Here is a 12,509-nt window from a genome sequence, read left to right as displayed (position 1 = left end):
GAGGTGCCTGGAGGTGCCTGCCTAATCACAACCCAGCCTAGGTGACATGTTTGCCCAGTAGTTACAATGACAATACTGTGTGCATTTTTAAGCAAAGGAGTTGAGGACGTGCACTGTAAGACTCTCTACCACCACTACCCTTGTTACGTCTTAGGTATTTTACACAACTGTAGTTTCTATTTTGCTTCTAAGCACATGACACCATGGATAATGGTGGGAAAGCTGGCATACTGCAAGAGCTGGGTCAGCTTCTACACTGCAGGACCCTCTGGTTGGAGAACTCAAATACCCGTTCGCTCCACTGTCTTGCTTCAAAAGCAGCTAACTCCTTTCTCTCCAAAGGAAGACACAACAACTTCCGAGTAACCACCAGAGAAATCCTGTATGAGTAGATGATGGTGGAAAACAGCAAGGACAAGACAGTAACCAGACACCAAGGGAGGTGTCCCACAAACTCATGAACATGCTGAACGCCATTCTGCAGGCCCTATTCAGGCTGAATAAGATGAACCTGCCCTCATTTCCTATCTGTCATCTGGTGAAAGAGGAATCTCACCTTCCATGCCCCTGGCTCCAGCATCCTTCCAAGCATTCTCCAGCCGCCCCAAAACCCCTGCTTAGAATAAGTTTTCACCAACAGAAGGCCTGAACATGCCAGCCCTTTGCCTCTACCTTGCTGAACCTTTGGTGAAAGCACAGTAATTCTTCTAAGTTTTAGTTTGGTGTTAATGTTACCTACAGGGAGTAGGATCTCAACAGAAATAAATAGGGCTATTGAAGATAAAGTGATACTTGGTAACAAGGCACATGATGGAATCGGCACTTAAATCTTTCTAAGTTGCACGCCATTACAGAAATATGCTAAAAGACATGTTGTTACCTCCTATCCAGAGTGTTAATCACCATCAAGTTTCTGCAGTCATATTAAAATACATTAAAACAAATCAGTAGCGTTATTACAGATTAAAATAAAAAATATTCAAGGTTCTAAACTGTGTCTGTTTACACCACCCTGACTGTGTGACAATTACTGGATAAGTGTTGTCCCCAGTGAGGGGAAGGAACAGATGGCAGCCTGCTAAAAAGCACATACTGTATATCAATTTATTAATTACTAAATGCAATCTGCTAGACGTTCATCACAAGATACTTTAGCTATTAAATTTCAGAGGGATTAGAAATTCAAAACAAATTATTTTAATAATAATTAACTTAGCTATATGTATTGCAAGCATGTTATTTCCTTTGCTTAAAAGCCTGAAATGATTGGGTGCCATCTGTCTAACTACCATTACATCTTTTTTAATATCAAAAGTGCATTTTGCTTAGGTACACAGAGAAACGCTGAACAAAAAGAATAAAAAATTAATGTTATGGGCATAGTAGGAGACTTAAAAGTCTTACCCATGTCGGTTGATTACTAAACTACAGAACCTGCCTCTTCTAGGACACGGATTTGTCTCTGAGAAACTGGTGTAATAAGTCATTGCCAATTGTTAACTCTTTGATGGCATACGCAACACATGCTGACGGTTTTCAACACATCCTTGCAAAGGCCTAACTACATCACAAAGCCAACATCACAGCTGCCATTTGTTGGCAGTATAGAGAAAGTAAGGACTATCTGGAGTGAGAGGAAACAGGCTTTTACTTGGAGGGACGTGGGAAGAACAGCTCAGAAGTGCTTGGTTAACAAAGGTGGGACCTGGGAGCTCAGAAGAAATAAGGTTCTCCTTCAAAAGTTATTGCACTATGTCTGAATGCCAGATGGAAAGTACTACCAAAAACCCCCTAATGAATAAGGACTACTGCCAGAAGAACAAATTATCTTTGTCACCAATACCTTTGACAGAAAAAAAGGAACCATCTTCTTCAAAGAACTTTCATTTAAGAATTACAGTTGCCATCTGCACTGGTCCAAAATTTCTTCTAATAATGTAGAGTATAATTGTAAATCTGAGCAGAATTTAGATCAATGGCTCCAATTGCCCTTTCAGCTGTTTCACTACTAGTTGGCCAATGTCATGCTGGAATCTGTTTTAGAATGTTAACAAGGACATGGCTTTACACAGGATTGAGGTCTTCTGAACATTGAATTTACATCAGCTAAATGATAGGGTTTCTATCTTTCTAGGAGACCTGAGTGCCAGCTCTTTGTATAGCAAGAGGGCAAGAAGATTGCTAAGATGACTGGTTATTTTTAGACATCTTGGCTAGAATTTAGTTGTAAACAAACAAACAAAAAAAACAACACAAAAAAACCCCTATGTGCACATAGAAAGCACATTGAAGAAAAAGCTGTAAAAACTCATCCTTAGTCACATTCATATAAACCTACCAAAGTCAACCTTTCCAAGGCTACTTTGTTGGCATGACACAGTTCTTTTTACAGGAAGAACAGGGCAGGTTCCACCAGATATAAAAATTTTAAATTCTTGTTAGAAAAAAGAAACAATTTCATGCTATCTAGCAATTTACTTCCTTTATGTACACATGACAGTCTGAGGATCCTTTCTCGTGCCCTGATCTACCAGCTGTGGAAGTACATCCAGCAGGTCAAATAGTGTTGCAATTTACAACTGGCAGAGATGAACACAAATCTGAGCCTGTGACTTCTCATTCACCAGTTCTTGTTCAAAGTCTAACAAAGTGGATCAGGAGCAGGTTTTATGACTGTATTCATCAGAACAGGGAAATTGCAGAATGATTCATACAAGATTACAGAGAAAAGCCTACGTCTTAAATGCAAATCTAAAGGATCCCACTGTCTTCAGCTGTGACCTCAGCTAAGTAACTTTTTCAGGTCTGCGTCCACACTCTCTGACATTGCTTTCTGTAGGGGTGAAACATAATGGTAGAGTAATGAGGTTGTTGAAATTTCTCTAATTTCTGAATTAACAATCCATACTCTTCTTAGAAGTGGCTTCAGGATACCCATTGCCACAAGTGATCAACAGCTTGGTTTCACAAGTGTAATTTTTATTATGCTAATTGAAGGTTCAGACTTCTGAAATGAGCAAAACGAGTGATTTTATTACAACTCTTTATTAATACTGTGCTGTCAGAGCACAGAAAATGGAACTCGCTTATCCAGAATGTCAGAGGGCAACTAGACAATTGTGTCACCCATAAAAATTATACTCCTTCATCTCATTCAGGCATACTGAAAAAATTCTCCTATTCTTAAATCTTTTCCTAAAATCTAGTATCTTTGTAACAGTAAACATGATTTGGGAGAGAATCTGGATGAGTAGTCAGTCCCACAGTCTTTAGAATTTTTGTGGCACATGACAACTTCTAAGGCAAGACATTGTCTAAAACAATTTTTGAGGAAGAGGATTTTTGTGGGTTTTTTTTAATCGGTCTTAAATCTACTCTGTTTTTTCTTTAGATAAAAATGAATGCATTTAACATCATACAGTTTGGGAGTAGGAGGGAGAATCTGCATCAAGTCAAGTTTCAGAATCATTAATGAGCTTGTTCTGCGTCTGGAAAATGAAAGAGAACAGTGTGAACCACTAGCACAAACCTCAGCTGCACGTGAGGCAAGCAGCTAATTTCAGCAGTGGAGTCTGTCACAGGCAGAGCTATAGCAACTGAAAAGCACAACTCAGACGCTTTTCCCAGGACTTTCCTCCACAGTTAAAAATCTACCAGCAAACAGTACATCTCCTGCACAGCAATTGCAATGCTTCCTGGACAAGCAGCTGCACTCATCCATTCCGTGTGTGCAAGCATCACTGGTGCATACACAATCACACTAATTGTGTGTTTAAGAAACATAGCAAACACTGGTTCTGTGATTAACATCTGGAAATGCAAATCCTAGGAAGAAGACAGAAATTTCTAAGCTAGCATGCTGGCTCTCTCTCACTTATCCTTGTGTTTTTCCACATCTATCGTTGCTTCCTTGTACTTAGAGCAGTACCTTGCAGCAGTGCCTAACCCACAGGGCACAAAAGCTCCTCATGCAACTCAGTTCCCATTTGTGCATCCTTGGCCAAAAGCATGATACTAAATGAACATGGTGATAATTCCATCTCAGCGTGTCCTGGCTTACTCCAGGAAGAAAATGGGGAAGGATGGTGCAGGAAGGAGCTGTGCTGTGCTCCAGTCAGTGCTGTAGCTTGAAAAAACAGGGAGGCAGGACTAAAGTGAGTGCACCCAGGAGCACCCTGACCCTGCAGGTCACCCTCTGCCCGGGTTCCTGCCCTTTCCCTTTGTCTGGATCCTGAGCGACATGCCTCCATTGTCAATAGGTTCAGCATTCCTTTAGAAGTTTAGTTTTAATTCTAAATTCCCTTAATTTGTAATATGTCTTTGATGTTTTTAATGTCTCCTTGTAAGACTTTTACAGTAACTTGAATAATGGAACAAAACCAATTCCAGACACAAAAATATTGTGAGTATAAAAATACTGCTCTGCCAGATCAGAGTTCAATAATCAAAGCAACACTGGATTCCATCCCCTGAAGGATTGCTTTCAGATGCAGAAAAGGACTCAACATGCTGAAGACTAGCCAACTGTTCTGCAGAAGCACCCAACACCCACTTTAGAGACAAAGGTGGATGGGGACAGTACTAATTCAGTGTGTCGCAAATAGTCTAGATGTATCCAAAAACAGAAAAAGTGCCAAGCAGGATTTTAAATTTCTGGTCATTTTAAATGTTTTTGCTATCTAAAATCAAGAACTAACCCTATTGATTTCATATTGAAGAGAAGCAGGAAGACTTCAGTTGGCTCAAAGGCACTTGGAAGAAAGCCAAATAAATGATGGGCTGATGTCACAGAACTGCTGGAGGAGGTAGTGGGTACGTTGTCCCTTCTTTATTCATTACTCAAGCAGAGAAGATATTCAGCCTGAGGTGAACTGAACCTACGTATTCCACCTCCCAAGACAATGCACTAACCACTGCTACAAGGTAGCATGAAGGGACCACCAAATCTCCTCAGCCAACATCATTCTATTTTGCATAAATAATTAAAATTCACTGGCACGCTGAGTCCCAGCTAACAAAGCCTTTCTATAGCATGCATACTCCCAACCTCCAGGCTGCAGCCTTCCTCCTGCTCCCTTTGTCCCAGGCTCAATGAATATTTCAAGTGAGAATGAAAACAACAGCAGTGACGAAGAGAAACCTATTCTGGACCTCTCCTACCAAGAGATGATGGATCTGGCTGAGTCTCCTGCCCCAAATCAAGCAACCAGTATATTTGAACTTGGAACTTTCACCTCTCAATGAGTACCCTAACCCAAAAAACCGCAGCACATTCTGTTGTACTTTTCTTCCAAAGTGCTCCTAAAATTACCCAAAGAATCCCCACATCTGTCAGTTCGCTGCCAGTCCCTTCTAGACCAACACAGTAATATTTACAAGGGACTTTAGCAGGGATTTTTGTATCCAATTGGGAAATACGGAAAAAAACATAACCCCTACAGCATTCAAATATTTCTAAAACTGTTCCAAAAATAAAAGTCAGGCATGGACTAAACTTCTATCATCTGTCTCCTATAAGAGGTGCATAGCAGTACTGAGGCAAGCAACTCTCAGCTTGCAGGGAGCAGCTGTAGCGGAATAACAGGCAGAGCATGGAAGGGGGAAGGAGAAGCAAACAGAACTTCTGGGGAAAGAGGGTCAGGCAATCTCAGGAAGAAGAGCTTCAGAAAAAAGTCATCATCGAAGGCAACGAGGGGCAGTGTTTGAGCAGAAAATTGCTCCTTCAGACACTGCTCCCAAAGGAAACAAAGGTGAGAACAGCCATGTGCTAGCAGCAGCCCAGGAATTTACTGATAGATTATTATTAAAGGAGAGAAAAATACCTCCCTTTCACCCCATACAGGAAAAAAAGCGGGAGCTAGTGCCTGATTTTTGGAAAGTTATCTGTTGTGTTTAGCAACACAGTGATGCCATTGATTGTCTTACACAAAAGCACATTTTCATGTAGCTATACAAGATTTCCAGTATTTCAAAACTCAGTATGAACTGCAACACTTCCTTAATACAAGCAAAGCCTAAAAGAAAAATGGCTTTTCCATTTTTGCATACATATATACTTCACATTTTTCATCCTATAGGTATTCTTGCTAATAGTGTCAAAGATAGAATTAAGATAAAATTACTTTTTTTTTCAGTCCCTGGAAGAAGGTTAAGATATGTTCAAAGACAGGAACACTTCTACTGTGCTACGTTCCCTCTTTGAATACACAGCTTTGACCAGAAACACATAAAATATTGGTAAAAATAGATCTCATACTATAATCATTACATATTTAAGTCAACATGTTTGACCAAGAATAAAGTAATAATTAGACATTGTAGATGCTAAGGAAATGAATGCAAGAAAAAAGAAGGTAAGAAATTAATTGTGAATGGCCATTTCCAGGAATGAAATGCAGGTGAAACAGGGATCTAAATGTTACTCTATATTGCTGGTAACAAATGAAAAATGACACAGGTCAAAGAAAAACATGTGCACACTACAACCTATTCCTATACAAATACTGTTCTGACATGGTCAGATAACACTGCAAAGTTAAAGCTTATTTTCAAGTTGTCATAATTTTTCCTTAATTCAAGCAACCACATACATAAAACTGACACACATATAGTAAAAAAGAAAAAGACCAAAAGCAAGCGTAACAGGAATTTGGTACTCACCTCCTTCTCCTGACCCAGAGCCATTATCTGGAAAAGAAACACAGGGGGAGAAAAAAAAAAAGAAAGCAAATGAAAACATTGCTCCAGGAGTAACTGGTAACAGGTGTTACATTTCATGAGCCAGGTGTAAAAACAGACATCCCACATAAAGCCTGACATCCTTTAATACAGTTTATGCATGCTTGCTGTGCCCTACTCTCTCTCTTCCCGGTCAAGATACTTTTACTCAAGGAACAGCATCATTCAGTACTAAAAACTAAATGGCTTTCTTGGCTTTTTTCAACTGTTAAGAGATTCAAATCTGTTAAACCTGAACCAGATGAAGAGCAGAGAGACTGATTTTTGGAATATTTATGTTTTTACCCTCTGACTGTGGGAGTGGTACATGAAGGAGTAATCACCTGACCGCAGAAGTAACTCCAGAAGACAACTAGTCCTCAAAGTAAATTTGGCTTAAGTCATCTAACTACAAAATAGCTCCTCTCAGCTGAGTCAATCACTTCGTATAAGGATGCTCTAATGGCTTAGTTATTTCATTGACATTAGACTGACTGGATTAGCATCTGATGAGTGACAGCTTGTGGCTGCATCCCCTTTGCACTAGCAGTTCAAGTATCAGCAGGACTTGAGCTTCCTCACCACCCCAGGCGAACTAACTCCACTTTAGAGCATTACAGAGCTGGCTAGGGATTTTGTCTGGAGATGTGCATCCCGCGGGTCAGTGCTCTGCACAGCATCAGCAGCAGGAAAGACAAGCCCTTAAATACACACTCTGAGTCACAAACCTCCCTTCGTCTTTCTCGCTCAAAGGAGGTGAAAAGGAGGGGATGGGATGGCAATTACTGCTAGTGAATTGTTCCCCATCCCTGTTAGCTCAGCTTCTCCAGAAGATGAGGAGAGGAACAGAGCACACTGCTCGTCCCACACCTCTCCTTTCATGCCTGCTTTGATGATGGAGAAGGCAGCTGAATTTATTTCCACAAATGTGAAAGAAGGAGGAGACCAGACAGAGGAGCAGGGTTCTTACTTCCACATATGAGCTCATTGTTCTCATCAGAGGAAAAACCAAACCCTCTGTTTGCTCAGTTCCCTCCCCTCCTTTTTCTTTAAGCAGTTATATTTCTAAGAATAATTCCCTCTAGTGTGTGGATTACAGTGTGAAATTCCATGTTACTGGGTCACTTCACACATTAAAAATAATCTCCTGTCACATGGAGTATCAGCAATAGAGAGGGTTTTTTCCTCTGCCTAAATTTTTCTTTTTGTCCTCCTATGCTACTGTTCCACGTCTAATAGACTGAGCTTATCACCTTACAGAAATGAACGCAAAAACAGAAGGGCTCTTGGTCCATCAATTAGGACCCACTTTACTGACAAAGCAGACAATCCTGTATAAAATGTCACTGTTGAGTCACTGGGAAATATGGCTTATAATGCAGTATTGCTTCATTAAGAAATTTGAAGGAGTATAATTTATTTATATGAGGTAAGTATATAGGCTTATTTGTAGTGGTGAAATTGTGTCATAAGCTGTTCTGGGGCAGCGAAGGCTGACATACAAACATAAGCAAGTTCAACATGTAGTTCATATAAAAAACAAAGGCTAAAACGTCTCAAAGAAACTTGACTTGTTCCATGTTTTTATTTCCAACTTTCACTCTCTGACTGCTTTCCCCTGTGTATTTAGCCCCGAGGTGAGAAATGCTGTTCAGGCTCCAGATACACCACGAGGTGCGTATGCAGCGTGGCAGGGAAGGCACCATCACAGAGACAGTATGAGCTGTAACGAGACAGCTGTGTAAATGCTCTCTAAAGGTGATGCTCAGGCCACCCATCTCTATAGATCATTGGGTTGATACACATAATATGTATATGTCCATATGCAACTCTGTCTCCACTTGGCAGGACATCCTAGTAATGGGATAGATCCATTCCTATTTCTCTGGGCTTTCAAGTCTCAAGAAACCATAAAAAAAGAGTGTCATCCTCTATAACATTTTGCATAATTTTCAACTTTCACTGGGAGCTTGTGCCTCCTCTCTGAGCCTGGGAGCTGTGCTAGGACTCCTGTCTCCAGGGTAACTGTGCTAAACTAAGCCCGTGTTCCTGCTTCTTTCTGAGCCTTGGCTAGATTTTCCTAAGCAGCTGTTGGTAAAAAAGTTAGCATTTTTTAGCAAGCTTACTTGGACAAGCAGCCTTGCTCTTTTCAGGCCCTTAACCAATTCAGGATTTCCAAAAGTGGTCTCCATGCATCAAGATCTGGCAAGAAAGATGCTCAAACAAGTGAGGAAGCTGGACAGAAATAGCATCCCCCCAGCCACGGGTCAGTAACTAGAGAGTGAGTTAAGCCATTCTTTTCCAAATAGGCTTGTAAAAATAGGCTTATACACACATGTATAGGCTTCTACTGCTAGCTGCTTTTATCTGTGAAGGAGTTTCTGGATAAAATACATATAGAAGCACTTGGATCAGACACAGCATCTGAGTGCTGTAAGCAGTAGGCTACTGTCAGAATCCCTGGAGGTTTTTTGTTCTCTCTGAATAGGAGCCATTGCTATACCGTAGGTCTGCTTTGGTGCAGAGGGAGAAGGTACACTGCCCAAACCCAGAAGAGCCTGCAGGCTCCCTCATTCACAAGGGATGGTTTTTAACTCAAACTAGCATGAAAAATGAACCCATCTCTTCCCCAGTTAGGGCAACAGCTCCAAACAGCTAAGCACAAACAGCAGGACAAAGAGTCCACTGACAAATTTTAAGCAAGCAGACCCTTCCACTTGATTCACATGGGGCAGGTGATCCAGCAGGCACCTCTGGAGCAAACCTGTCAGATCCTGCTCACAGAGAGGCAGGCAAAGAAATGCCAAAATGCTGAACCTTTTTTAGATCTGTGTAAGAAACAGGTTGGCAGCTATTCAGTCACGCGCAGAACATAACACCTCTTGACACACTGGAGGTAAAACCGTACACCATTCTCCAGGAAACAAAGAACAGAAATTATGTATTTAAGGAATTTAGGTATTGCAAGGCTTAGCTGACAGCTGAGAAGGGATTTCCAGCATCTGAACTTTGGCACCCAAGGTTTATTACACTCTTTATACACAAGTCCTGGATTTTCCCCAAAAGCTTTTCAGATACAGCTGGGGTGGTTTTAATACAAAGACAGTATGTGCCACTTCTTTGCTTTAAGCAGAGATTGGCCTCCCCACACCAGCATTCCAGAAACTTCACAGAGCAAGTTCTGGATAACGTTGACTCTTTTAGTCAATTATCTTCAGCTACTCATCATATGAAACAGAACTAGAAGACGGAAAAGCAGCTGCTTTCTCAAGTTCCCTATTAGCTAACTATTTTCTGCCTGGATTTCCCAGTTAACAGAGCTAGCAAAGCAGCCCTTCTTGTAGTCAGGTAAGCTTTCTGCAGTTCGCCCTGGATACAAAAGAGCATATCTAGCTAAAGATTGTATAAAATTATCAAGAACTTGCTACCAAAGAAGACCATCCTGATCTACAGTTGGCAGTAAGCACAGCAATGACAGCACTATTGCATTGCTCAGTGAGAGCTTTTAACTTTCCCTCTTTCCTCAGCAGCAGCAGGAGAGATCCAAGATCTCCCAACAGCTCTGCAACTGCCAGCATCTTGGAAAAGAGCCGAAATCAGCACAGCCCCTTTCAAGCCACCAGCCAGAGCAAAGACCAAAGGAAGCTCCAACTTCCCACTGCTGACAGGGCAGTGGAGCTCACACCACGGCACAAAAGCTGTTTGCAGAGGAACACACCACCTCCACCACCCCACACTCCCAGCTCAGCCATCCTCCTGCTGGGATCATCTGCCCACCCTCCAGGAACAGGGCCACCTGCTAGCAATTACCCTTGATTTGGATATGCCAGCAGGGGCTTTCTGGGGAGGAATGTTTTTGGGGAGGACGAGCCTAATTGCCAGCAGCTGCAAGGCCCCCGCCTGCTGGCGATAGGCTTTTAACCTCCACCTTGCTGGGCTGCAGGTAAGCTGTGTCCATTTGCCTGGACATCTTCAGAGGAAAGGCATTTACTATCTCATTGTCCTGGTAGCCGTTTCCTGCTTAATTATACCATAAAAAAATAAAATAAAAAATGTACAGAATATTAAATCCTGGCATGTGATGATGGGGTATTTTTGGGTATGACTTTTTCTTTGCTTCAAAACATTTCCTAATGACAGAAGGGTGACCCTCTGCTGTTTTAAACCCTCTTCCCAGGCTGGACAGGAAAGCTCCTGCACTACACTGAGTCTGGGAGTAAAGGTCTCAGCCAGTTCTCAGAATAATCTATGTTTTTATAGGTTTTCTATGGCTTTCTTGAGAGAGCATGAAGAGTTATTTTCACACTTTCTTAATCTAGAAGGGAGTTGTCTAGAACCTCTTCCTGAACTCCGTCAAAATAATTAAACTCAGCTTATTATATTTCTTTCCAGGACAATGTGTGCATCGAATTATGCTTCACTGTATGCCTCCCACAAAAAAAAAAAAAAATACTGTAAAAACCTGTGCATTCAAATTCAGGGTAAGAGTTTGATTACTTCAGAGTGAAGAACACTAAATTAAAGCCATTCTTCAGAGAATCATTCCTTAAATCCAACAGAGCTATAGTATTTGTTTCTAGTTCAGTGAACAGCTTTTTTTTTTAACTTTAGAAATCCCCATAGAAAGAACAATAGACTGTACCTTCACAATATAGTACACTGAGAATCTATAAGTACAATATATCAAGTACTATATCATTGTGTGGTTACATTTTCATGTGGATATAATATAAATCTGACAGCAGTCAAAAACATGGCTCTGTGCGCAGGCTAACAGCAGCACATTTTTAGAAATTAATTACAAAGGTCTATTTCTTATTTACTGAATTAATTTTTTTATTCAAACTAATAAAACACAATAAATTAACCAACAAAAGGACGCAGAAGAAATCAAGGGACTCGGTGACGCTCCTCCTCAATGCTTTGAACATCCTGACCATTCTCTCTTCCTGGTTTCTTAAATCTGTCTAGCAAGCCAGTTCAGGTTAACCTTTGGTAGAGGAGGGCATAACATGAATGAATTTCAATTCAATGTTACACTGTATGAACTGATCAAGCTTTCAGGTCAGCAGCAAGACCGCTGATGCTGTGAGCTTGGCAGGAGTCCTGGTGTAGGTATTGCCATCTCCCCATGCCCTGCTGGATAGTCCCACCTCTGCATTTCGTTGTGGGCTGAACTGCAAACAGGGGACTGGTAAGGGTGAGAAATCAAAGGAAAAGGCTATGGTTCATAACATAATCCCACAGAGCAAGGAGGAGAAGCTGTGGAAGGTGGGAATTACTATCAACAAGGTCTTTGCTTCACGGCCCTGTTCGTCTCCACCTCATCTCAGACAGGGTGATTGCTTCTTTACAAATGCAAAAGACCAGGTTAGGTGTAGATGAAAATTGTATACAGTTTGATTTGACTCATCATTTGATTCCAAGGTATGTTAAAGTATTAAGCAAAGAGAATACTAAAGCTGCATTTCTCTCATTTTCCTAGTTTCTCTGTATTTTGTTACATGGTGCTACACGTATTGGCTGAACCTGCAGACCCTCATCATCCACAACTGTGCAGGGGTTAATTTGGCATAGGAACACCTCTGCAAACCAAGTTACTTGAAAAAAACCCAATGTTCCTTCATTGAAAAATGAGCTTTGACAATGTTAAGACCTGTATACGCTGTCCCGAAAACTTCAGCTGCGCATTCTCTTACATTTCTCTAAAATGCCATTTTTAATGTCAAAACTTGCACTTTATTCATTCCTAAATGAACATGTTCATTCATACCTATGACAGATACCTTTTT

General features: G+C 41.1%; 1 protein-coding gene across 1 annotated transcript in view; it reads right to left on the bottom strand.

The window, feature by feature from the left end:
* The window catches only part of TMEFF1 (transmembrane protein with EGF-like and two follistatin-like domains 1), a 93,463-nt gene that overhangs the window by 30,696 nt on the left and 50,258 nt on the right, over positions 1–12,509 (bottom strand). The window contains exon 7 of the mRNA XM_014938439.1: positions 6,661–6,687. Within this exon, the coding sequence (XP_014793925.1) occupies positions 6,661–6,687 (27 nt within the window). The remainder of the gene's footprint in view (positions 1–6,660; positions 6,688–12,509) is intronic.

Source organism: Calidris pugnax, unplaced genomic scaffold, assembly GCF_001431845.1.
Source record: "Calidris pugnax isolate Ruff unplaced genomic scaffold, ASM143184v1 scaffold13, whole genome shotgun sequence".
Lineage (NCBI taxonomy): Eukaryota > Metazoa > Chordata > Aves > Charadriiformes > Scolopacidae > Calidris > Calidris pugnax.
Note: the sequence above shows the minus strand (reverse complement) of the source record. Positions and strands in the feature narration are given on the sequence as shown.